General features: G+C 41.2%; 1 protein-coding gene across 2 annotated transcripts; it reads left to right on the forward strand.

Annotated features, from left to right (window-relative positions):
• Positions 1–127: 127 nt before the first annotated feature.
• On the forward strand, positions 128–26,357 carry ABCB10 (ATP binding cassette subfamily B member 10). Of its 2 annotated transcripts, none has more exons than XM_075412119.1 (13): positions 128–241; positions 10,726–10,926; positions 11,281–11,483; positions 13,151–13,285; positions 15,094–15,240; positions 16,025–16,160; positions 18,624–18,719; positions 21,960–22,169; positions 22,436–22,515; positions 23,830–24,010; positions 24,251–24,294; positions 25,095–25,129; positions 25,733–26,357. In XM_075412119.1, the coding sequence occupies exons 2-13, from the start codon at positions 10,764–10,766 to the stop codon at positions 26,022–26,024; spliced, it is 1,722 nt and encodes a 573-aa protein (XP_075268234.1). In that variant the 5' UTR covers positions 128–241; positions 10,726–10,763; the 3' UTR covers positions 26,025–26,357. The 2 variants fall into 2 exon arrangements, with proteins under 2 accessions (XP_075268234.1, XP_075268225.1); XM_075412110.1 differs by lacking the exon at positions 128–241 and adding an exon at positions 883–903.
• The last annotated feature ends 493 nt before the right edge of the window (positions 26,358–26,850 follow it).

A 26,850-nucleotide genomic window follows, 5' to 3' on the forward strand; every position in this document is an offset into this window, starting at 1 on the left:
GGCGGGGCCGCCGGGCTCCGCGCCTCGCTGCGCCCGGGCAGCAGGTGCGGGGCGGCCCCCCCGCCTCCTCCCCCGCCGCCGCCGCCGCCGTCCTGCCGCCGCCTCCTCCTCCTCCCGCCCGCGGCCGGCAGCGCCCCGCGCTCCCTCACCGCCGCCGCGGGCGCCGAGCCGCCGGCCCCGCCGCGCTCCCAGGCTCGGAGGCTGCTGGCCCTGGCGCACCCCGAGCGCTGGAGGCTGACAGGTACCGGGGACCGGGGGGGGGCCGAGCCCGGCGGGTCTCCCGGGGCCGAGCTGCGGGGGGGGGGATGGTCCTGCCTGGGGACCGCCCCCCCCCCCCCCCCGATCTCTTAATTAGTTGTTTAAATGAAGGGAAAAGTTTTGGAAGGCGCAGAGCTGGGTTTTGCTGGCAGGGCGGGTTAATGCTGCTCTGCCTGGGCAGCGCTGGCTTGACTCGGGCCTGAGCCTGTGTGGGGTGGAGTGGAAGTGGGACCCTAAGCTTGTCAGGCACTGGACAGGCTGCCCGGGGCAGTGGGGGAGTCCCCATCCCTGGAGGGGGTCAAAAAACGTGTGGATGTGGCACTTGGGGACATGGTTTAGCAGGCGTGGGGGTGTCGGGGCAACAGTTGGACTCGATGATCTTAGAGGTCTTTTCCAACCTTAATGATTCTATGATTGTTAAAAAAACATTAGATCAATTGGAGTTCTGTCCCCCAAGAATTGCTTGCCGAGAACTTTTGTAAGTTGCTTTGAAACCCATTTATTTATTTATTTTCAGTGTCTATACAGTGAAGTCAAACACCGCGGCTGTATAAACTGCGCCCTTGACAGAGCGATATTATCTACACAGGGCAGAAACAAACTTCTCGTGACATTGCTTCTCACGGGGATGATAGGATAGCAGTGGTTAGTAAGAAAACAATATCAAATTATTACGTGGTTTGTCGTTTTTTACAGCCACCTTTACTGGTGGACAGCATACGCGCTGCTGCCATGGCAGCGCGAGGCCGGTAGGCCTTGGCAAAAACTTGGGTGCTTCCCACGGAATAGGTGGGTGGTGTTGGAGAGGAAGGAGGTGGGGGAGGTGGACTCGCAGGAAGAGGTCCTTTTGGGAAATATGAGATACTTTGTACAAGATTTTCGTCAGGGTGGATAGTTACAGAGCTTCACTACATGGTGGCATCACATAGCCAAAATAATTTGGATCCAAATGAATTTTTATAAGAAGTATTTCTGTGCTGTGAACACCTGTTTTATGCAGCTAATACCACTGTCTTGGTTGTGCAGAATAAAAGCAGGGGAAAATTGATGAGACAGGGCTGGATGGAGAGGGGAAAAGATACAACGTCAGTAAGGCTTTATTCTTGCTCAGGATTGTTTTTCTTCATTGGTTTCTGGACTAAAAAGTAAAAAGCCCATTGCCACTAACTAACGTGCAGTCTACTCAGATGTTGGTGAAGAAGTGAGTATCTGATCAGATAGATTACCTGCTGATTTTACAACAAAGCTCTTTGTTTCAGTTTCAGTGGGAAAAACATAAATCAGTTATTTTAAGGATAGCTTTTGGGAGCCAAAGGCTGCTGTCTGAGAACTTAATTTAGTTCCCTTTCGTGGGCACTTGCTGTCGGCTTGTTTATCACAGGCAGTGTACATTATACTTGTTTGTAATCGTGTTTTAAAACAGGGCTAAGTGTCCTTAATCGATGCAGTCTGCTGATGGTTTTAGTGAAGTAAATCAACTATCACAGTTATTAAAAATCAGCTACATCCAATTTTGTCTTTTGAGATAACAGAATGGCCTGAATTAAAGTGAATTAAATTTTAAAAAAAACCAACACAAAACACAACAACTTGATAATACCAAATCATGAGGATGGAAAAAATAGGCAAATGTAGTAAGTGTTTTTCAGCATTTTGTTGGTCTTGGTTCTGGGAGAGGCGTAAATTTATGTAAAATTTTTCTTTTTTATTGACACCCTGCTTAAGGGAAAACTTTTGTGGTTAAGTTGTAATTAAGTGGGAGGATGGGAAAGCTAACAAGGAAAATACTTTGGGTCATTATGGAGTGCAGGCATAACAAATATGGGTAAAATGCCTTGTAGCTGGTTGTAGGGAAATCACATCTGCCCGTTGTATCTAAAATACGTTAAAATATGTTGCATTTTGTTCCTGTTGCATCTTTGTACTGAGAAACTAGTCCTTAAAAACCTGGTATCTGTTTTTCCCGCATTCAAAGAGAGAGGAGGGGTAACTGTTTCACTGTATGAAACAAAGAACCTAGGGTAAAACATTTAATTTCCTCTTCAAGTCCGTATAATATGAATGGTAAGCAAATGCTGTGGGATCTCTTCACAGGCTTTACAGGTGCAGTTTTGTTCTGCAAGAAAGTTGAGCTCTTCCAGATCTGTTGCATTTTCTATAAGCAGTGGTTGGTAACATAGCTGTGTGGCATTACTGCGTGGAGTGAAGGGATAGATACCTTTTCTGTGATTCCACGTGGCACAGGTCGTGATACTCTGCTCGCTGCAGTTGTGCGTTGCAATTCGCGGTCACAGAAGATGCAGTAGGTGCAGCGATGACAGTGGAGGCCCCCGGGAGCAGAGGATGATGATCTGTGAGGAAGCTGCGCAAGACTAGGATCAGGAGGTGCAGGTACAGAGGTGAAGGTGACCTGCTCCGGGTGGGACTGGCCCCGAAAGAGACGGTCACATCTTGTTTTACGCAGCGCCTCGTCAGCATCTGCTGGCTCCTGAAGAAGCGATGCGCTCTGGCCAGGAGTTCCAGCATGCTGGCACGCGGCCCTTCTTGCAATGCTGTCCTTGCAGGAGGAGGTTCTGAGCCTCCGGAGGCTCTTAGGAATGAAAATAAATGTACCAAATATTATACTGTCCAAAAAACCCACAAAAGGAGCAGCGTAATATGTTCCATGTCTCATGTCCAGTTACTTCTAGAGCTGGGCAGAGCTGTGAATACATTTTAATCGGGACATGTGTGTTAAATTTTGTTGTTTGTGTTTAAAGTGGTGAAAAGGTGGCTAAATATTGCAGTGGGAATTCACTCTGTTAGTGGCCGCAGTTTTGTGTAGTGAAATTAGGAATTTGTAAATTTTGTAGTACCTCCCAGGTTTAACAAAGGAGAGAAGTAATTTTTGGAATTTTTTGGCTGATCCTCTGCAGTCAGGTCAGGTAAACCCGTGTCTTCAGTTAAATTCAGTTCCCAGGGCAGAGGACAGGGCCATTGTTGACATGATTAAATCCTGCTGTGTGTGCGAGGCCACAACAATGCCTTTTCGAAATGACCCCTTTTATTTCCTCCTGCCTGCTTGTTTCTCCCTGTGAGAATCTGTCTGTTGCGCTTTACCCAAACCGCACTGGAAGGAAACAATAGTTCTATTGAGTGGTAAACTGAGCACAAGGAACTCTGAAATTTTTAATCTGAGAGCAAAGCGTGCCCTTTCCCTGCATAACACTTGCTGCGCAGTGAGCGAGGTTTGTTTTGTACACAGGTCTTCTCTAGGGATGCGCAAGAAATGTTATTTCGGGAGTTTTATTTTAGAATTTTGGGCATAATTTGTAATAGCTGTTTTCCTGTAGGTTAAAATTTGCCGTGAAATCAGAAGAGCACTGCCTTGTTCATAATCTGATTTTTCTGTACTTTGAAGTTATGCCAGGTGATGCACTTTCTCGTCCTTAAACGAGAAATACTGAATTGCTGTAGATTTATCTTTTGTAGTTTCTAATAAGGAATAAATGCCCATACATACAATTCCTAAAGAAAGGCAATTTAAAAAAAATTAAAACCTTGCACCTAAGACTGCCTGAATTTTTTAGGTGCGTTCTTTGTAATGTAGTTCAGAAATTGTTTTGATCATTCATTTGATTGGGGATGATTGAGGTAGCGAGCAACTTGAATCTTTTTTGTACAAGATGCAGATGGAAATGTAGAACACATCAGCTGTGAGTATTGCTACTAGAAGGTCCTGCTTTCGGTTATTTATACTTGTACAAGCTGACATGTCTTATGCCAAGGAGTATCTTTGAAAATTTCAGTTATTTTAGGAAATTAAATCTGGCAGATCATATGTATTTAGTTTATAGTAACATTTAAATGGTTTAATTTTGAAACTTCTGTTCTTCCAAGCTTTGTAGCATGAGTTTGAACATCAGCAGGCAGTCCATGCACTGTTAAGGGTATGCTTTTCCTCTCTCCATTTAAAAATTAATTAGAAGTCAGACAAGTGGCATCTCGCTGAAAAATCAGTTTTTGTGCACCTATTCCAACCTTGACAGCGAGTCGAATTAATTCTGTAGTGTGCATAATGGGCAGGAAGGTAGTGGAAGCAGGGTGGTGGGGGTTACAGGCACCAGAAGACCCTTCCCTTTGGAACCTGGATTGATCCCCAGTCCTGTAAATTTTGCTGTTTCTGTGCTGGCACCCAGTAGCTGGGAAATTCCTGGCCCAAAATTTGAGTTCACCTCTCAAGTCCACATAGGTGGCCACTGTTTTTTGCTACTGTATTTAGGTACTGTAAAGTGGTTCTGCTCATCTGAAAGCAACTCAACAACTGTGCTTAACTTCAATTTTCTGAAGGCAATTCGTGTGGTTTTAAAATCATAATTCCTATATGCATGGTGTATACCGTTTGTTTTCTCATGTGCAGTGTGCCTTTTGTAGAAATTGAATAGACTCTGTGGGGGTTTTTTATTCTGCCTCCTCCCCAGTTTTTCTTCTGATTTTTGTCAATGTTTGGCATGAAACTCACAAAAAGTCCAAGCAGCCTTGTAGCTTTATCACAATAAGTTTGCTTTTCTGTGGCTAGCTGGAGACAGTTCCTTATTTTAAATTGGCGGTGGACTGTTAGTGAAGCTACTTACGTAAGACATTGCAGAAACGGTAGCTGCAGACCACTGTGATCAGTTAGGTGCCTATAGTGTAATTTCTCTGCGGGGTGCTTTTGCTGCACTGCTTGTGTAAATTGTGAAGACAGAAGGAATAATAGGCAAATTGGTCTGACATAAAGACTGTCTTCTACACAAGATAAGTATGAACAAGTTAAATGCTTTAATTTTAAATGCATGGGAGAAAAAAAAACAACTGTACTCTCTCCTGCAAACCTAGAGTTATTTTATTGCTTTCCAGCATTTGGTGATCAGAAACTTGGCTGATTTTTATGGCTGAGGAAAATCAGTATCATGAGAAAATAGAACAGAAATTTTAAAATACTTTGTCTTTGAAAGGGATTCTGTTTTTTAAATGTATCCAACTAAACTCTATGAGTGCATAATTAATGGTTTATGCTATTTTAACATGTTGTGATAAAATACAGAAATTACTGGTATTTTCCTACTTTTCTGAGTAAGCTCTATACTTCTGCTCTATCTGAACTACAGACCGGTGCATTGTCCTGAAATAGTAGTCCAGGGAAGCAGTTGCAAACATTCAGAGGATTCTAGCCAGGCTGTATGAGCCATCTTTTTATCATGGGTTTTGATAGGATAGTAAGCTTTTAGAAATAAAAAAGATAGCATTCCCCTTCCCCCTACCCCCCAGTTGCTTTTAAATTTTGTGTGTGGGTGAGGAGTTCTCCAAATGTTTTCCACAATGGCAAAAAAAATGTGAGAAAGAAGTGGGTTCTTAAACAGGCATTTTTGTGACAAGCTATTGTATTGATAATAACAAGGTGTAAAATAGAGATACCATCTTTCTTAAGAGAAAGTGAAGATACTTGCTTGCAGAGTCGAGGCCCTGTCTTTGCTGTCAGGCTGCGTGTCTTGCTGCCCCTTCCTTCTCCTCTGCTGTGCAAAGTGACAGTCTATTTGCTCTTCCCTTTCTTGGGCTCCCTCAGATCACCGCTGTGCCTGGAAGGACACTTCTGTTGTTGAATATCTTCTCTGAAAGCTCTTCCGACAAACCCTCTGTAGCCTACTCTGCAAAGGCTGCTCGATCTTTGGTTTGCTCCATAGCAAAGGACTCCTGGCAGGTCTATCCTGTTTGATCATAGGATCCTCACTGAGGAGCTACCAAGGGTGATTTCTGTCAATCCTGAACACCTCATGACTCAAAGAGCAGGTGTTCTTCAAGGTGAGAGACGACTTCTGCAAGTTGTGTCGTGTAAATGTTCTGAGCACGAGGGATGCCACCAGCCGATACACTGGGGCTCGTTCCCATGCTGTGCCCTCCAGACCCTGGACACCCATCTTGTTCTTGAGATACGATCTCAAAGGTATTTTCTGTCTCTCTTGTTTGGTTCTGTCCCACAGCAGTTGTCTGCAACTGTTAATTTCTCCCAACAGTTGTATAATCCTGGTCAGTCAGATGACCCACAGTATGACAGCCATTTCATGAGCTGTCTTGAAGATATTTGCAGTAAGTTGTGCAACTGTGTTGTTATTGTACCAAAGAAAACAGTCTTTGCCAGTTGAAAACCTGAATTGCTCTTTTTCCTTTTCCTTTGTTATTTTTTTTAAGCACAAACACCACAGATTCAATAACCACATCAAGCTGTCTATAGCATACTCCCGTAAACGTTTTCTAAAAACTATGATCATCGCTGGAAATAGTAACTTGCAAGCTTCGGTAGATTGACAATACCTGCAATCAGGCGGGACAACTCCACTCACAAAGCCAGCAGCTTTCCAGGATGCGCCGGGAGTGCAGTATAGAACTGCGCTGTCAGACACGAGCTGTGTTTTTTTCTGAGTACAGTGTTTCAGTTGTTCTCAATAATGTACAGAGGATGATTCTAAAAGGTTCTTCTTGCATAATAATAGGTGCAGACCAGATAGCATATATGAATTTTCTTTAACACAGAAAGAAAATCACACCAGTCATACCTAACCTACAGTTATACAGAAGATCCTTAAGTGCTTACAGTGTACTCTGGAAGAAGATTCTGTGTTGAAATAAGTATTTGCAGAACTGACTTTTCGCAGGGTTGATGCCAGTCCTTCGACCTCCCTATATTAATCCAAAACAAATTCCTTGTGGGACAGGGTTCAGCAAACAGAAATGGACTTTACCTACCCAATAAATACAAAATTAACCAGTGCATAGTTCTCCCATAAAAGAACAACTGAAGAGCCCGATCCCTGTGCATACACGTGACAGAATGCTGTAGACTTTATTCATCAAATACTCTTGTGGAAACTCAGTGTTAAGGCAAAACAGTTACTGTGTATTAGAATAAAACTGCACAGATGGCTGATAAAGGACAGATATTCTTCGTTACTGGTAAAGCGTACTTCTCACAAATCCAGAGCTTGCTTTCTGACCTGCCAGTCCTGATCTTTAAATGAAACCGGTAAAATACGGAAAAGATTCTGGGAGGTAACATTCATAACCTTACTGAATAGTAAAAGCTAGGTACTGTGTTCTGTTGCTGTGTTACCGTGCACTGCTGAACATCATCGTTACCTCATTTTTCTGTCCTTCGTCCCTGATTGGCTTGAATGATCTTAATTCATCTGAGGTCAAATCTTTATGTATTCATGTTTAAAACAGCCCTTCCCCCAACAGGCTTGCAAGCAGTTTTTTGGCTTTGTACACTTCCACATACTGTGCTGGGTGAGGAGGATGCTCTGGTAAGAACCAGCAAAGTTAGAAACTTTCACTCTCTTGGTGGTGGTCTTGCATGTAGCAAATTGGTTTGTGACTCTTTGGAGTCATGTAGTCCCTGTTCTGAAGAGAGGTTTCTGATAGCTCTGCCTAGTTACAGCTTGTAAACATCCTGGTTTATCAGTTGGTGACCAGTTCCTTGCCTCTGAATACATCTACCGTGAAATGAAGCTGCAGACCTGCTGTCAAGAAGGAAGCCCACCTTAGCCTTAACAGAGAGCACGTTGATTTTAACAGTGATAAAGGCATCGCTTCGTCTGTGCGGCGATCTGGATTTACGTGCAAGCAGGCAAGCAAAATGTTCGCCTAACGTTTCCAGGAGGACTGCTCAGCTGCTGCTGGAGCCAGCTTACCTTCCTTTGCTTCTGTTCCCCCTTCGACAGAGCCCTGGTTTTATGAGTTCCATTGGTCTGCCTCCTATTTTCTTTATTTTCATCTCATAGCCTACAAAACAGATTTACTCTGAAAAACAAAGCTTCCAAAATACACTCTTGTTTGACAGAATTTTCTGGGTAACAGAGTAAGCTATGTGAAACGAGTACTGTACAGTTTACTCTGACCTTTTTTCTGTCAGTAACAACCTTCAGCCTCACTGAAGCGTCTTCGTATCTGGTTGCTGAGCACCTCGTGCTCCTCCCTTTAGCCAGTTATCGCAATGGCAGCTCTGCTTTGAATGAGGAGATAGGAGGAGTGTTTGCCAATTCCTATTTCTTCAGTTTAAAACAAAAACAGAGCAACAGTTTGGCATCTGTGCTATTTTCCAGTTGTTCTGCTGGTATAATTAAAGTGAGAGTTTCAATTAGGGAACCTTATTTTGCATGTGATTTGTGATTAAATTAATAAAGACAGGTATATTGCTTTAAATCCAGATGTCACTTTGTTTTTCCCCTTAAAACAGGTGTATTGCTTAAGGGAAAAATGAAAAGTGACATCTGGATTATATAAGCTTTCATCTTCAGAACTGCATTGTTCCCATATATTATTGACACTTTGTCTAATGTTTAGTAGTTTTGTAGTCTTCAGTTTGTTTTATGTCCTGGTATTTGCTTTTAGTTCAGGCTGTTGGAAGTTCTTCCAGTGAAACCCATGCTAGTCTGGATGAAGAAGAGCTGAAGGTAAATCCAAGCCAGGAAGGCTGTACCACTGGGCAGAGACATGCGGGATTTTTAGCCGTACGGTCCTTTTCCCCCAGTGACAGTTTATATATGCAGTTCAGATGTCCAGTTCCATCCATAACTGATAAATTGTCTGGACTGGTGGAGACCCAGCTGCCACGCAGCACTGTGCTCACCAGCAATGCTTTCGACCGTCTCAAGCTGCCTTACAGACCAGCTCTTCCTGACAGGAGATGACCTGGCTTCTGTTGGGCTTTTCCCTGCTGCTTCACAGCTTGAATGTACCAGTGCAGCCAGCCTGTTAATAATGTCACTCGTCCTTAGGAAGTTTAAGCTAGTAAATAATATGTTGATGAGATGTGTCCGTGGCATGGAGCATGTAAGTTTGCAGCAGGATGTCTTTCCCTTTCTACCCTGACTTCTTATAATTTCTGTAGTTTCAAGTCAAATGTACCAGTCTTTTACCTTTCGTGCTTGCTGGCCTGAGTGTGACACCACGGAAAGACCGCAAACGAATCTTGAGTAAGAAGGGCAGGCTGGATGAAATGGGAAGGACAGAGCTTGTCTGGGCGGCGCGGGAGCTCTCCCGGGACTGCTCTGGGGCGCTGCAGTGAGGGCGTGGGGAAGTGTTCACAGAATCCCAGAATGGTCGGGGTTGGAAGGGACCTCTGTGGGTCACCCAGTCCAACCCCCTGCCGAAGCAGGGTCACCCAGAGCAGGCTGCACTTCGCTTCAGCTGGTGGCAGGTGTGCGTTTTTTGTACGTTGAATTCTTCATCGGAAATGCACAGCTGTATTTACACTTCAAGTAAAAACTGAAACAAAGCTTTCCACGCGTGTGTGGAGGTGGTGAGAGGCATCAAACCGTCTGTGACAGATGTTAGAAATACTGCTTACAGCAGTGGGCTGCTGGGAGGCTCTCTGCTGTCTTCGTCATGGAAGTGGGGCGAGAAGCTCAGCGGATGGAACGAAAACTCGGGCAACTTCAGGGTTTTCAGTACCGTGTCCTTGTTCTTTTAAAGGCATTATCTGCTAGTAGTTTTGTAGCAATCCTGTGAGTGGTTGCTTTAAGTGGCTGCTGGAAAATGATGCCGTATAGAAGGCATTGTTTGTTGTGGTTCAGTGGTTTTCATATCAAGTTTGTTCAGTTTTCAATTAAGATAGGTTTTTTCCTAGCTCTCAGCCTGCGAAGGTTGGCTTGCCTTTTCAGAGTCGAGCTGTGTTCTTGGCTCAAGAAATTTCTTTGCAGATGAAAGTTCAAAAGGCTAAGTCTTGGTCCAGTGCAACATTCATACTCTGTGATACAGCTTCAAACAGCTACAGAGATTGTTCCATGGGTGATCTTGCAACAGGAATTCAAGAGCTCTGCTCATCAGCGAATGTATTTCTAATTCAAACTTGTGCTATTTTTATTTTAGACCAATGATAGTAAAGAGTAAACCAAACAAATATCTATAAATTTTGCCAGTCAAAAGTAAATCCCATTCCTTTTTGTCACTTTTTCCCCCCCCCAATAAATTTGCATGTTTTAGACCGTTCTCAGATCAGATCTTTACTTCAGTCTGTTGCTATTGAGAAATAGACAATTGGAAGCTTTAATACAGTAACAAACATTAATAATAAAACCCAAACCAAACAGGAGCTGAAGGATTCTGTGTAAGATGTGGAAGATGTGGTAACTGTTAATGCTCTCTAAAGGTGACATCTGGGAAAAGTTAATCTTGTTGGATGGTGGTGTGGAAGGTTAGACGAGAAAAGCGATTCCAGGGCTGTGATTGTCTACAGAGGCTTTCAGGATCTTAAAATGTGTCTTGTCTGAGTTAATTTATACAGTGACTTAACATACCCAGTTCAGAACTGGGCCTAAAAGAATGCTGATAATTTAATACTGGCACTGGAAAGCTTCGTTCCATTTCAAGTGAAAAATAATTTCATGTGTACTATTAATGAGCTTCCAAATCCAGAATAATTTTCCTTTCCTTTTCCTTGTTGATTTGCAGCTGCTGTTGGCTTTCTGACAGTTTCCAGTGTCGTTACCATGTCAGCCCCTTTCTTTTTGGGGAAAGTTATTGACGTTATTTATACAAATCCCAGTGAAGACTTCACTGACAGCCTGACCAGCCTGTGTGCCTTGCTGAGTGGAATCTTTCTATGTGGTGCTGCTGCTAATGCTACTCGTGTCTACCTCATGCAGACTGCAGGTAAAAAGAGAAGCAAAAAAGTGGTACTGAGTCACATTTTTTCACGGAGTCAGGATATCTAATGATGGGAAATAAATTCTTGGCACTGGCTGAGAGATCCTCTTGGAATCAGTAGCTTTTATTTTTTTTTTTTTTACCAGAGCAAAGGTAAACTAATAGTGCAAAGATGAGTATACTGGAATAATTGTTCATTTTTATTTACTGTTACGTGACGTCTTAAAGCTCACTCTCTTCTGGTATATTAAAACTCTCTAATGTGACTTGTTCAGTGCTGTGTAATCCTGCGATTTTTATATTGTTGGTGTCTGTGTAAAGTCTTGTGTGCCATGCTTGACTGATGTCTGTTTCTGACAGGACAAAGAATTGTGAAACGTTTGAGAATGACCATGTTCTCTTCTATTCTGAAGCAAGAAACTGCTTTCTTTGACAAGACCAGAACAGGAGAGCTGATAAACCGCTTATCTTCGGATACAGCCCTCTTGGGCCGTTCAGTGACCGAAAACCTTTCAGATGGGCTCCGGGCGGGAGCACAGGCGTCGGTGGGAGTTGGAATGATGGTACGGCGATCTCTTCCCCTCTTGTAGTTTGAAGTTTGTTTCAGTTCTGTTAGGTAATGTGTGAATGTGGTTCAGTCCAGAAACGGTCGTGTGCTCTTGGACACAAGGGTATTTCACTGGTTATCGATGTGCTGCAGTGCAATAGATGATGTGCCTGTAGCCACTCGATGTTTACTCAAAAGCCAAAGTATGCAGAATGAGGGCTTGAAATGAACTGCTGCCTGAATTTATCAAGCAAAGTATAGTAGGCAAATAGCCTGACTCTGTTCTTACTGAAGATATTAAAATCAGAGATAACATCCCCACGGTTGTAGGGGAAACAGGGTGTGAAGGGCCTGATGTAAAAGTCATTAAAGTTGGTTGGTGGTGGTTAGGGCCTGGGTGAGCAAAGGCAGCACCGAACATCAAATTACTGCGGAGGATTTTTACAAGAACTGTTAGTGTTTCTGCTTCAGTCTGTCAGCAGAGAATATATTTAGGTAAAAAGAGTATTAATGAAGGCTTCAGTGCAGCGCATCAGTTAATATTCCTTGGTGCTCAGTTGGTTTATATGAAAATCTGACTTTCCTTGATATTTTTTGTGGCATTAATTTTTTTTATGCTTATCTGAAAAAAGATACATTAGTGGCAATTATATTAAATGAAAGTGTGATAATTTCTGCAGTCTACCTGGAGTTAAAAACAGATAACAAAAGGTCTCTGCATAAAAATAAACTTCCAAGATTGATTTTACTAGAAAGCGTTAAAGAGTTTCCACTACGAAGCTTTAAAGCTTTAATACTTTGTCACTGATGAGAATTGTAGCTTTTTGTGTTTATCTAAGCAAATAGAGTCTAAGGTTTTATCTTACCACAGATTAACTGGAATAACTTTATATAAGGCATTCTGCTCAAAAATGCTGCCATTATGCAGTGTTAAAAGGTGGACTATAGAAGCTTGCTGAGAAAGAAGAGATTATTAAGAAATAATTGTAAAGCCTGTCAAGTCAGCTTTTTATTTTTCTGTAGCTTTTTCTGTTCTCGGTACAGAAATCAAGATGAAATGAAAATACATTAGATCTAATTTCAATGAATCTTATGAAAATAACCTATTCAGGAGCTTTGATGATGATTGTTACGAATAGTAAGGTTTTGCAACAGTACAGTAAATCCATTATTCCAGGTCATGAGCATTTGTGGATGCTAGGGAGCACTGGTGACTCGATCTGTTCCTCAGTTACCCAGAAGCAGCGCATGGTATTTCTCTATTCCAACTTTCTGTATTACACCATCTATTTAGAAGTTGTGAAAGCACTTCAGAATCTATGTAATAGCTTATGTCTTTCAGCATCCCCCAGAGATTTCCTGGTAGGCCTGTTTTACTGGCAGGTGAAGATACTGGGCTAAGGGCACACACCGAACCAGTGAGAAAGCTAGAAATGAAATCCAGACCCCTTTGCTTATAAGCCTTTGTTCTCACCGTGGGATGCGTTCCCCAAATGCTGTGGAGGAACGGGTATTTTGCCTCGAAGAGATAAAACATGACAAATGAAAATGTGGCAGCACTAAACGACAATCCTACTAGTTCTAGAAAACTCTAGGGAGGAAAGTTGCCCTTCAGTACTCTTCACTTCAGTGGGTTATTGTTAATCTGAACGCTAACGCCTGACACGTACCTCTTTCTTCTAGTTTTTTGTGTCTCCTAGCCTGGCTGCATTTGTTCTGAGCGTTGTGCCACCCTTGGCTGTCCTGGCTGTGATTTATGGAAGATACTTGCGAAAACTGACTAAAATGACCCAAGATTCTCTTGCGGAAGCGACACAGGTAATCTTTTAACAGATGGCTTTCTAGTTAGCTTCAAATGTGCTTTTTACGTTAATATCTGTGAAGTTCAGATCTTCTGAAGATCACAGAATCACAGAATGTTTGGGGTTGGAAGGGACCTCTATGGGTCACCCAGTCCAACCCCCTGCCAAAGCAGGGTCACCCAGAGCAGGCTGCACAGGACCTTGTCCAGGCGGGTCTTGAGTATCTCCAGAGAAGGAGACTCCATAGCCTCCCTGGGTAGCCTCTTCCAGGGCTCCGTCACCCTCAGAGGGAAGAAGTTCTTCCTCATGTTCAGCTGGAACTTCCTCTGCTTCGGTTTGTGCCCATTGCCCCTTGTCCTGTCGCTGGGCACCACTGAAAAGAGTCTGGCCCCGTAGTCTTGACACCCACCCATAATTGTACTGATAATAAAGGTAATTGTACTGTTCGTTGCCCAAAGCCATGCTGAGCCTGTAGGTTTGCATCTGAACAGTATGAAAGGTAGATATCAGTAACAGATCATAGATCATAGATCTCAATAACAACCTTGCTTTGTCAACAGGTGTCCATAACAACATAATTTGGAGGTACCAGGCCTGGAGAATTTGGAAATGTAGGAAAGGATAAGGAGGTTAAGCTTTAGCTGTGTGAGAGCATAAAAATATCAGCGAGTCCTTCTCTGGAATGGATCTTTGATGTTTGACTTTATTGTCAGCTCTTTAATGTTTATGAGGCTTGACATTTTTTAAACTTTTCTGGGCGTCTCAGCGCATACCGAGGTATTTGGGAGGAAAGCAGGGGAAGCTGTTGTTTCTAAAAGAGGCTCTTGTAGAGGGGCCTGCATTGTGCTTGCTGACTGCACTGAGATACTGCAAAGCACTGTCAGAGGAGTGGTAGTGACCTTTTTCTCACAGGCTGAGGGTGGGGAAACATCATTAAAATGCACAGAAATATAATTAGAGAACACCTAGTTAAAATAGCCGCAGTTGTCATCCGTTTTAAACTTGGGCTGTCCTACATCAGACTGCTGCAAATTGACTGTGCAGAAGGAAGATTAGCCTGCTTCTGTTTATCTTGCTTACCCTGTGCTGAAGGGAAGCTCGTGCCTCTCCAAACCAGGTGTGGGGCTTCACGTGAATAAGCGGTTTTAGTGTTCCATTCAAATTTTCAGGTTGAGTGGGGGATGGAAGAAGGAGAATTACATTTTTGTATCATATTTTTACTCACAAAAGGGGGCCTTGGTCTTTGTAAGATCATCACAATGTCTGTTAACAACTTAATTCTAATTCGTCACAATTGAGGTCATTTTAGAATTAACACTTTGCTGTTCAGAAGTTAAAATACTGAGTTGAAATGGGACATTTAGTAGTTGAGCATGATTAATCCACAGCCTTGCTTTGATCAAATGAGTGGAATTGTTTCAGGAAATAACTGCAGGCTTTCTTGCATGGTTTAGTGTTGAATAGAATATTCTTTATTTTTTCCCTTCCCACATTGTTATTGCAAGCTATTCTGAATAGTAATTTTCTTATATGTGTTGTTCACGTCAAATTAAGGTCTTTTTTAACCCTACTTTTTTTTTTTTTTTCTCTGCTAACACTTAAGGCAACCTTGAAGTTCTTTTGAAACTGCCTTGGGGTGCAGTTTACTTTTAGTTTAATAGAATTTTTAAAACAGGGGGGAAGAGGGCATGAGAAATTTTCCAGTGGTATCCAAAGGAATGTGTTTGGAGATTAGTGTAGTGATACTGATTTAACTTTCAAATGTGTAATATCAACATTCCAGACTGTGTGTGTGTATTTGTTTTGTTCTTTGCTTTAATGTAGTTAGCTGAAGAGCGTATTGGAAACATAAGAACAGTTCGAGCTTTTGGGCAAGAAGTGGCGGAAATGGCGAAATACACAAATAAAGTCGATTATGTGCTACAGCTGGCGAAAAAGGAGGCGCTAGCTCGGGCAGGCTTCTTTGGAGCAGTAAGTGTATTTTGGTGAAAGTAAACCGACCGTGTTATGCCAAGTGTCAATTGTTTTAAAATTCATGAGGATACTTATAAATCTGCAAATAAATTATCTGAGTGTAAATTGGACCTGCATGAAACTGTGGGAAGACTGGGCTGAAATTGGTCTGAGTTGCTGTGAAACTGCACCACAAGATGCAGTGGTACGATAAAGCCGGTTTAAGTCTTCATTTCTGCCCCACGCCCCGTAGGCTGGTACTATTTATCTGAGCCCATAGCTCCTGTTCAGGGAACTAAACCGGTGGAAAACTTCCCTCCCCCCCCCCTTAGCTTCTTACAGTTTGGCTTCCTGATGAGAGAAGCGTCAATGCAGAGGAAGCTGGGGAGAGGAGGTCTGCATGATTCCATAACAGCTTGCCGTCAGTTTGCTTAATAGTATTCTAAAGCTTCAACAGAACTGCAGACTATCAACTCTTCTCCATTAGTGATGGCTGAGAGTAATGTTTGGTGTTCCTCTCTGTCTTGGGGAATGAGGTAAAATAAGAATAAAAAAGAGTTTCTTGCTTTTTGAACACTTGTTGGATAGCACAGTGCAGTGGTGCTGGATGTCTGGCTGGCTGTTGGCTTGGTTTGCTTTAGAATTGTTTTTTGTGCAAATTTAACTCGGTCCTCTCAAAATCTAGACCCCCATAGTATGGGAATTCTTTTGTTAGAAGGAATATTCTGAAACAGCATTTTAGAGGATGAAATTTAAGATGTATGTGACAAAATCTGCCTTTTCCTCTTTTTCTTTTTCCTAGACTGGCCTTACTGGAAACTTAATTGTCCTCTCAGTCTTATACAAAGGAGGACTACTAATGGGCAGTGCCTACATGACAGTTGGTGAACTCTCATCTTTCCTAATGTATGCTTTCTGGGTTGGAATAAGCATTGGAGGTATGGAATGAGAAATTAGATTTTCTTCACTTCAAAGCATTACAGTCAGTATGGGGGCGGGAGGGAAGAATCTCTTAGAAGATCTGGATTTTTTAAAAAGTCTCTTCCATATGATCTTCCCAAGAAATCATACATAAGTTTTTTCTAAAGATTTAATGAAAATAGTAATTTATAGCTTAATATAAGCCTTTCATTTTCCCAAAGGAATACCAGAGGTTATTTTTTCAGTGTGTGTATGTGACAGATACATTTTACTTCCATTTTTTTCAGGTCTGAATTAAGATACTTGGTATATTGTGTAAGAAATAATGGTATTATATTTTTTGAAAAATACATGGGTCTGTGTTAAACATACTCTATTTAGAAAGGCATGTAGAATTTAGCTGTAATTCAGTATCGAGTGTCTTGAGCTGGAAGAGTGAACAGAGTGCCAGCAGAACACTACACTCTGGTGCTAACCTTTTGTTTTTCCTTGCTGACTGACGACTCCTTGAAGCTCAGACTCTGTAATCTACTGGCCCAGAAACAAACTGTTTTGTCTTTTTGGCAGAGCAGTCTTCGCTGCTGCATACAGGCAGAAATGAAGATAAGGTACTTTGAAGTTTGACAGCTGATTGGAAGTTCTTTAGAGTCAGTCTGTTGCTTCTGATAGATGGGCAGGGCAGCGCAGCTCATCTATACTCTTCTTTTCTGAGAGTACGCCTCATGGGATATCGTGGGAAGCACAAAGATGTGCCTAAGGGCAAAATTCACAAAACCTGCTTCCTTGAATATCAAAATTCCAGTCGCACCCACTCCAACTGCCAAAATCCTTTCTCCTCTGCTTAAATCATTCAGGTTTGGTCAACAGACAGGTAACGTGGCACTTTGAAAACACGGGACAAATTAATGTTAAATAAATGAAAAATAAGGTTAGAAACACTGACAAAATGTCATTGAATTAACTTTTATTTGTGATAAAAACATCTTTTTAAATTCTACTTAAGATAGCCGAAGAATATAGATCTGCACAGAGCTCATTCTCATGGGGACTCTGAGGTAAAGGTGTCTTGTCGCAAGGGGCCTGCCTGCCTCAGCGCCTCCAAAGCTTACAGATCTTCAGTGCCAAATCTGCTCGGCGTGTGCCGTCGTCAGTACGCACAGGAGTTCGTGCGATGAACTGTGAAGTTCACTGCGTAGTTTGGGACATTGCCTCTTTTTGTTGTAACGGTTTACTGTGTTTTCTACCAAATACCGAAGACAGGTTATGAAAATTTAAAAACATTTTCTAATTAGAGTTTGCTGTCCGTGTTATATAATGTTTTTTTATGAGAGGTTGTGAATTTGCACACCTCATGTCTCAGTTTCAAGGCTCTGTGAGGCTTATGCCTTCTCCCCTGCGTCCTGCTCTAGAATGTAGATGTTTGGGCTCTTGTTTTCCAAGCAGACAGCTTCTCACGGTGGCTCGTGCCTTGTGGTGCAGGCATGCAGATCCTCCTCGGCAGCAGCATGATGAAATGCCCTGTCTGTGCTTACAGACTCTTGACCTTGTGCTGGGCTTGTTGCTCTGCAAGAATAAAACAGTAAACCTATTTTAATATACCTTGGGTTTTCTGCCCTCCTGAAATCACTCTGAACTCTATAGGCTTTTTAAGGTGGAAGTGGCGCATTCTGTATGTTTATCCTGTTGGAATTCAGAGATTTTGAAATTGGCCACTCTATTTAGAAACACACACAAAAAAATGAAGAAATAAGATGTTTTCTATTTATGTCTTACTCTGGTTTTGGTTTCTGTGATTATTTCAGCTGGAAAGCCCTTCAGCCACACCAGCTCCAAGATGATTCACACAGCTCCTGAGAGCTGGGACCCAGTACTATGTGCAAGCCTTGTCCTTAGCTTTTGCTTTCTCCAGTAATGTTTGAAGCACATTGACTTGGGAGACATATTTCTTTATATTGTCCTTTTTCCACATAGCTTCTCCAGCCTCAGCTCAGCCTTAGGTTTTGTGCCCTCATTCCCCTGTGGCTGACTCAGCCAGGCTCTCCTACAGTAGTAGAACCCTCTCTGACAAAGAAGGGCGTGCAGAGTGCTCCGTTCTGCTGAATGATTTTGAAAATGTAGCTGGTTGTATGCAAGGCTATTTCTCTAAAGTTGGCTGCTATTCTTCCTGACAGATGAATGAGAAGGAATTGCTTTGCTTTTGAGTATACGCAAGCTTACGTGTATTAATTTTTTCTATTTTTTTTCCTTCAGAATGATTTTTTTTTACGGATATAAATAAGAATGGTCAGTAAGGGTTATTGGTAGCTCTGAAGTGAGACTAGACAGGATTTAAATCAACACATCTGGTCGTGTGTTGGAGTAAAAGATCGCCTACACGTCTGATTCTTCAATGCTGGTGATGATAAGTGTAGTGCAAATTTAACGTCTCCTATGTCTTCCATTTCATATAGATCCATAACACTGGTCTGCTTTTTGTTTAGGTCTAAGTTCCTTTTATTCCGAACTAATGAAAGGACTAGGTGCCGGTGGACGTCTGTGGGAACTTATGGAAAGGAAGCCCCAGCTGCCTTTTAACGGTGGGTCCTTGGTCTGTTATTGTTCATAGGTTGTTTTTAATCATATTTGTCACCAGTACTTCAGAAAGAGATGCGGAATACTTAAAGGTAGTACCATCTTACATTCTTTTGAAAGAAACTAGATACAGTGGTAATTGTTCTGCCTTTTCCAAACTACGAATCAGATGATGCAGATTTCCTTTAATCAGACGTTTTGGAAGCTGAAAATCTGGTGATTTTTTTTTCCTTTAGTTAATTCATAATATTTAATAAAATTTAAATATAGTAAATAAAAATATATTGCCAACAACACCTTATTTACAGCTTTATTGTTTGGCAGCTAGACAATGCCCTCCAGTATCAAGTATATTTTGTATAAACAGAATTTGCCCGTCTCCATCAAAGCAGTTCAATGAGCTGCCTGTAGAAGACACTTCCTGTGTGAATTGCTGTTTTATTCAATCAGCTGTGTCCCACTAAGCAAAAGTCATACATGAGTTTTCACAAGCTCTGTATGTTGTTAAGAAATGCAATATAGTGGTGTCCAGGTGAGCTGTCGACACTGTAGTTTCCCTCTGGGTTTTGTATGGTCCTTTAATTTGGAAACTCTTTAAGGGCTGCTGTAAGAGGAAGAGTCAGAAAAGAACATCCAACAGGACTAACAGGTTTTTTGAGTGAGCTCTGGCTTCAGGGAATAGAGTTGTATCTTTTGAGTTCGTTGATACAGAGGGTTTCTTTTGAAATGGTGTGCTGCAAATTTCTGTTCTGCTTTTGTCTCCGTGGGCTGAGTTCTTAATCTGATGGACACCAAGTCACAGCCTGGCCCCTGCCTCATGTCTCTGCACAGCTGCAAGCCTGCCTGTAGGATGCTTGTCAGTGTGCATAGACTTTCCATAGCCATTGACAAGTAACAATATTGTCTCCAGTGGACGGAGGCAGACTGAGAATAGCAGCCATTTGTCCAAAAGGTAACCACCGACTGGCTAATGAAGGGATACCTGCACGCTCTTGTCTTCAGCAGTGAAGCTGGCTTAACCTTCCTGCCATGCCCGACTGACTATCCAGTGCCACGCTGCAGTTTGCTGTGCCCTTCATAGACCTAGTGCAGCTGTTGATTTCATCATCATTTGGATGTGATTTTTTTTTTTCTTTTTTTCATCTGTGTTATTTCAGTGGCCTTCATCTTTATAGTGGCCACAGCGCAGAGTAAGCAGTCGTGCTGGGGCAGGAGTTGTCTTCCCCACTGAAGGTATTGAATTGTTCAGTTACAGTAGTAGTGACATCCAGAAAACAATCCATGTTTTATAGACTGAACATAAATCAGACAAAGTTTCAGACATCCGTGTAGCATAGGCTTACAGAAAGCTTCTTTTAAGTTTCCTTTCAGTATAAACTAAATACATAGGAAAGGATATAAACCTATGTCTCAAAAAAAAATTACAGTTGATTTCTGGCTCACCAAACAATAAAACCAAGAGACTATTTCTCTACTGTCCAAACCCACCTAAAACATCTACTCTCTTGGCTACTTAGGTTTTATTTTCACGGAATTTCAGCTGTTGTTGGTGACAACAGATATCTCAGGAACAAATTATAATGTCTATTTTTCCTTTATCTAGAATTGAAACAAGTACAATCCTGTGTATAGCTTTTAAATATTTTTACAGTAATATATAGAGGAACGACTTGTGGTACCAGACTTCCTGTATTGCAGTAGATCGCAGTGTTTCAAGCCATGGAATGGGCTGTGCAGTAACTGGCACTGAGAATAAAGATAAGCGATTACTTTTTACTTTGATAATAGTAAGGATTATGCTGCTAGCACAGAATTTAGCAAATACATTTCTTTTCCCAAAAGGAGGTTTACAGACCGTTGTGCTTTTACCTAACAACCAAGTTACGGGTGCGTCCATGGATTAAAGTCAAGGAAGGAGCCTGAAATTGTGTGCTTTTGCCTTTGCTGTCTCTATGCTACTGTCATTAAACTGAAAGCCTGGAGGAGAGGAGGGAATCTGGCAAAAAGAAAAGCAAAATAAATTATTTGCTCTAGGAAGAGCAGGACTAGTGAAATCTGGATTGCTGCTGATAGGTGTCTGTGTTTCCTATCCACAGTTACTGTTTAACCGAACAAGGGCACGTGCTACCATGTGCCGTGGCTACTTGGGGCTTACTCCTGGGCTGTGTCGGGGAAGAACTGAGGGTTTTGAGTTGCATGTCTTTAGCACGAACAAGCACTGCTCGGGGTTGCTCTGGTGCTGCCTGTTTTCCCCAAACTGGTAGGAACTTTGTCAGTGAGACTCTGTCCCTTGGGAGTGCTGCACCACTGTCCAGTTAGTTTGCTTTGTACAGGTGCGGGTGGCTGGGATTGAACAGGGCTTGAAGAAACTATTTCTTGGTCTTACCTGTTTATAAGCTTTTTTCTAGTACTGATAGTCTTTTAAGATAATTGCTTAAATCAAATGCTGCGCTCCAGAAAGAAGCTGGTTTCATTTAACTTTGGCAATTGTTCATTCATGGTGGTTTGTTGCGGTGTTTCACAAACTGAAATTTTAGTTTCAGTGAACTGTTGTCGAAGAGATGTTCCTCTGATCGGTCTTTGAATATACTGCTGTTCTGAATTTATTAAATATACTTTCCACTGTAACAAAAAAAAAAAAAAATCTAAAAAATGGCCATTAATGCAACAAACCTTGCAGTGGCTTTATTTCAGTGACAGCATTTGCTTAAAAGCTACGCAGTGAACAGCTGGCAGAGAAGGAACTGCTCCTGGCCAGAGGGGAGGGTGTTTCAAGTAGCTTTTGTGGCTCGGTGAAAGGGCAGTAAGTGATTTGCAATGTTTGTCTTTTTGCATCTGTTCTATGGCAACGGGACTTTGGCCTTCAACAATACCATTTTATTTCATTGCTCCCAATCGACAAAACTTAAATTGTTTATAATACATTTTAAAATTCAGATAATTATAGTAGAAGTGAACATCGTTATTTGGTAGCAAGGTGCACATTCTCCCTCTTGCTGTAGATAGCCTAGAGGTTCACTGCTAGTGAGCGACCTGAAATTGCATTCAGGAACGAGTGGTGTACCACACTGATTCAGCCATGCCTGAAATAGACCCCCTGTGGTCCTGAGCTGTGGCTTGCAGCTATACCTAGATTTAACATGGAGACAGAGATTTCTGCCGGGGGTCTGTAAATCAAGTTCTAGGAGGGCTGAGCTGATTTTTATTTCTGTTCACGTTTCTGTATTTTGTTCTTTGTCATGCAGAGGGAATCATATTAAGCAAAGACACTTTCAGAGGTGCTTTGGAGTTCAAGGACGTCGAGTTTGCGTACCCAACACGTCCAGAAACATCCATTTTCAAAGATTTTAGCCTTTCCATTCCAGCTGGCTCTGTTATGGCTCTGGTTGGCCCGAGCGGTACCGGGAAATCGACTATTGTATCCCTTCTGCTGCGGCTGTATGATCCTGTCTCAGGTATCTTTGTGTGTTGCTCTCATTCATGACGCTTTGCATCTCGGATCCACCTTATAAACAGTCGGGGCTCCTGTGCTCGGGGTCCTGGTGTGACTATTCCGCCGATGCACCGCGCTTCCCTCTGGGTTGTATGGTTACCGTGCCTGCACAGCCTTGCACCTCTGATCCACCAGTTTGTGATTCCCCAGGGGTCGTTCTCAGCTGTTCTTTCTGCCTCTTTTCAGTACTTGTCGAACACACTTGACTTCAGTGTTTCTTAATTTAAGGTACTATCACCATCGATGGCTTTGATATCCGCCAGTTAAATCCACTGTGGTTCAGGACGAAGATTGGAACAGTGAGTCAGGTAAGGAAGAAAGAAGATTTCTAAGTCAATGAAATCATTTTGTGTAATCAGCTGGCTGTGCCTCGCTTTTCATCTTTTGAACTGTAGCTGCTGTTGTGTGTGCTTTATTCTAAAAATAAATATTGAGAGTTAGTCCTATTATTCTGTAGTCTGTTTTTACATAACCGTAGAGGTTCAAAGTGTCAGCTTGAAAGAAAAGGGTCCATGTGGAGACTGGAAAGTACATTGTTGCAAATTGTATAGGTGCGACCATCTTGTTGTTGGCTAGGATTTGGTGAAGAAGGTAGCACAAGGCTTAACCTTTGATCACATTTTGTATTAATGGAAGCTACACAATCGTATTTTACGAAGCCATTTGAAAACTGACCACCTGTGCTCTGTGTTGTTTCAGGCAAACACAATTCCAGTAGGAAAGGGTGAAAATAAGCACTGTTGGTGCTCACTCTTGTAGTGCCCTATCTTTAGCAGCCCTAGACTCTGAAACTACAGAGGGGTCTTCAGTGGGCTTTTAAAAATAAACTGTTTGACCCATTATAGTATGTATGTTCCTTCCCTCATCTATCCAGATGCTTCACAGTGCAAATAATTATTAGGTTCACGTTCTGATTAAAAGCGTAAGGATAACGGGGTATACATTGCATTTCAAAACATCTGCTTTATGTAACAATGCCATCAAAAGCTTTTGTGCAAAAATTATTTTCCTGTGGGCACACTGGCATTTTTCTTTATGACTGTATGTATTCCACTTGAGTTACCAGTAGAAGATTCATACTGGTATTCATATTATAACATGTCTCATGTCTGTGTTACAAACAGAGCAGACTTACCTTGTTTCAGAAACTTTCCCATCGTACATCACTTGTCCTATCTGCCAGTCCTCTTCTCTGTTTTAAGCTTTAATGTGAATTAAATGCACAAAATGCCATGAAATCTGTGTAGATATTGTTAAGACAAGAATCATCATTGTTGCAAATGGTGATACATAGTAAAGCACAAAGGGAGGGGTTTCTGATGTTGGAATGAATAGCTCTTTCTGAACTCTTCCTCAAATATTCGGAATTGAGGGTTATGTTATGTTTTGTCAGTTCAGAAAGCAGCTTATTTTTTAATTGGTTTTGACTGCCTGTTTTGGTGTTAGGAGAGGTTTTTTATTTGTTTTTAATTCAATTAACTCTAGCTTACGTATTCTTCTGGGTGGCTGTAAAAGACATTAATGCTGGGTCTTGTAAGTTTGATTTATGCTATTTGAGGTATAGGCAATACATGCATGTAATTACAGAGCTACCATATTAGTTATGTTTTTGAATTTATCAGGAACCAATTCTGTTCTCCTGTTCTATTGCTGAAAATATTGCCTATGGTGCAGAGGATCCTTCTGCTGTGACTGCAGAGGAGATTCAGAAAGTTGCTGAAATCGCTAATGCTGCCAGCTTTATCAGAGATTTTCCAAAAGGATTTGACACCGTAGTTGGAGAAAAAGGCATTCTGCTTTCAGGTACATCTTTATATTGCTTATTTGGAAAATCTTGATTATAGAGTGAAGTGAAAATTGTGTTATTTTTTGTTACCAGTTTTTTCTCCAAGTCATAGCCTGCCATAAGTATTAAAAAAATCCCTCCTTCGTCTCCATTCCTCTCCTAAAGTACATGTGCCTAATTCTGCTCAGCCCAGGCATTCAGTTAAAATTACTTCACATCTGTTTTCCTCTTTCAATTTACTGAGCTTTTACCCCCAGGTGGACAGAAGCAGCGAATTGCGATTGCTCGAGCTCTGCTCAAGGTAAGCCAGCACCCAAGTAGCTATTTAGTTACTGCTGATTGCATTTCATGTCGAGTACAGTGCATGAGAGTAGACACTTCATTTTTTTTTTTTTTTTTTTTAAAAGCGCTTTTAAAAGTAAATGAGTAAATGAGTAGTTGACATATATGTGATTGGGGGTGCAGTGGAGTCCCTTCTCTTCCAGACAAAGCCTGAAGCTTTTATCGTCAACTTCCTCAAGCAACTTTGGGTTATGTACTGTAATTCAGAGGAGGCTTCTTAGGGATTTGAGTGCTTGTGATTTTTTTTTTTCTTTTTTTAATTTTTTATTTAATTGGGAAGAGTTCTTAAATGCCAATTCTTAAGTACTATGTATTTCATCTGTGGGTGAAATACTGCTTCATGGTAGGTTTTTGTTACCAGACAGTTATATATAGCAGACTGCAAGCAGAAGGTAGCTCAGCCTCTGTAAAAGATGCACATAAGAGCAGTAAATAGGAAATTGAACTTTTGACTACAGTGCTGCCAAGTATGCATTAAAAATCATCTCCCACCTGTAGTTTGTGTCTTTCAAGTAGTGATGTGGTAATAGTGTTGTTCTACTTTAGTTTGCAAACTAGAAGACAAACACTGGAAGAGTGTTTCTGTTTTGTCCTCTTAGCATTTAGACTTCTTAAAAGTAATGCTTTGAATGACACTTAGTTCTTTTGATGAAACAAGTACACTTAAAGTTTTAAGCTGTATGAATCCTGTTCTCTACTGATAAAAATATTCAGATCTTGTCTAATTGTTATTACAACCAATTTTCCTTTCTTCTTCAGAATCCTAAAATTCTTCTGTTAGATGAAGCAACAAGGTAAGAAAGAAAATAAATGGAAACTTGGAAATTATCTATCTGTAAAACTCGGATATATACGGTGTTCTCTCTTCCTTCTTTTCTGTGTGCCCTTGCACAAATTATCTAGACCCTTATTTTTATCTGCCCACAAAAAGAATGTGCTTTCTAGAATGTGTGAAGTGGTTAAGAGACCTGTGATAAAAGCTGTTTATGCAAAGTGGAAAGGGTGGCTGGTACGCTGTGTTGTAATTTTTCATGGAGTTAAATTTGTAATATGTAGCTTGATTTTGAAACATCTCCTAAAAGCTTTTTGGCATCTTTAGTTTAAATAAAGACCTTAGTGTTAGGGACAGATGGTTATAATACTGCAGTATCACTTGATTTTTTTTCACTGAATTAATTTAGTATTATTTCTCCATGCATATTTTTGCATATGAGAATATGTAATGCCTATAACTTGGATGTGTTCACTAAGCATATTCACAAAACCTCCCTGCAGTTCCATTGGTTCATCTTTACCAACAACACTAAGGGCTTGCAGTTTTAGCAAAATAAATCTAATGCATACAAAACTAACCTGTCTTAAAATAACAAATATCCCTGCTTCCCGTTGCTTACTAGCGCTTTGGATGCTGAAAATGAGTACTTAGTGCAAGAAGCTCTGGACCGGCTGATGGAAGGGAGGACAGTCCTCATTATTGCTCATCGCTTGTCTACTATTCAGAATGCAGATTTTGTTGCAGTCCTCGGACAGGGTAAAATTCTTGAATGTGGAAAACATGAAGAGCTCCTTGCAAATCCAAATGGACTTTTCAGGAAACTAATGCAGAAACAAGCTTTTCTTCAGAATAGTGATACTTTTGCATTAGATCTACAATCCAGAGAGAATCATGTATTAAAAGAAAATGTATGAGAGAATGTATGAATAATGGAAGCTTACAAACTACAAAGAATATAACTTATGTTTCAGTTATGTAAAGTAAATGTTATATTTTTCCAAAATGTACAAAATACTCTTTCGAAACTTAAATGTGTTTAAACTTTTTATTGAAAGCTTTTTAATAATTATTGCAACTTTTAAAAATGTCTATCACATTGAGATCATTTCAGTGTATAGATTTTTCTGCTTTGTGTTAATTGAGGCCATTTAGAATCTTGTTTGCTGTAATGCACTGTATGAGGATGTGCTGCACTCAAGTAAGTCCAGTATTGTAAGGGTAATTAAATGACAATCTTACAATTTTCATATCGTCTCTTCCTTTTTCAAGGAACTTCTGCTTTCTGTCCTTATGCTGGAATTCCAAAACGCGTGACACTAACGTGCTCTGAAAGTTCTGACTGCCACTGCACTGTCCTTTCAGTTACCATTTGTTCTGAAATGTGAACGTTGATTGTGATGGCCATCTGCAGTTACTGTGGAGAATTACATACGAGAACACATTTTGGAGAGTATGGAAGCATGAGTTGGAGGAAAGGTCTTTAAAAAACAAACATACAAACTCAACAAAAAAAGCAACCAAACAAGAAACCTAACTGACTTTACATAAGGACAAAGAAAGTGTATTTTAGTATATTAGTATGTTAAGTCAGCATAGGAAAATCTAAAATTGGCATGCATTTTCTTCCCTTCTCTATTTTTACGGTTCTTTAGTTTCACTTCCCTTGTAAGATCACATCCAAAAGAACATGGTCTTATATCTGTACATTTTTGTCCTTTTTTAAGGCATGTGTACTTTTTC

This window comes from Opisthocomus hoazin, chromosome 2, assembly GCF_030867145.1.
Source record: "Opisthocomus hoazin isolate bOpiHoa1 chromosome 2, bOpiHoa1.hap1, whole genome shotgun sequence".
Lineage (NCBI taxonomy): Eukaryota > Metazoa > Chordata > Aves > Opisthocomiformes > Opisthocomidae > Opisthocomus > Opisthocomus hoazin.

Excerpts from the sequence above, each read along its gene's own strand:
- ABCB10 (XM_075412119.1), top strand. The coding sequence starts at position 10,764 with ATGTCAGCCCCTTTCTTTTTGGGGAAAGTTATTGACGTTATTTATACA. Across the intron at positions 10,927-11,280 it reads CTACCTCATGCAGACTGCAG|GACAAAGAATTGTGAAACGT; the intron begins GTAAAAAGAGAA and ends TGTTTCTGACAG. Across the intron at positions 22,516-23,829 it reads AGATTGGAACAGTGAGTCAG|GAACCAATTCTGTTCTCCTG; the intron begins GTAAGGAAGAAA and ends TGAATTTATCAG.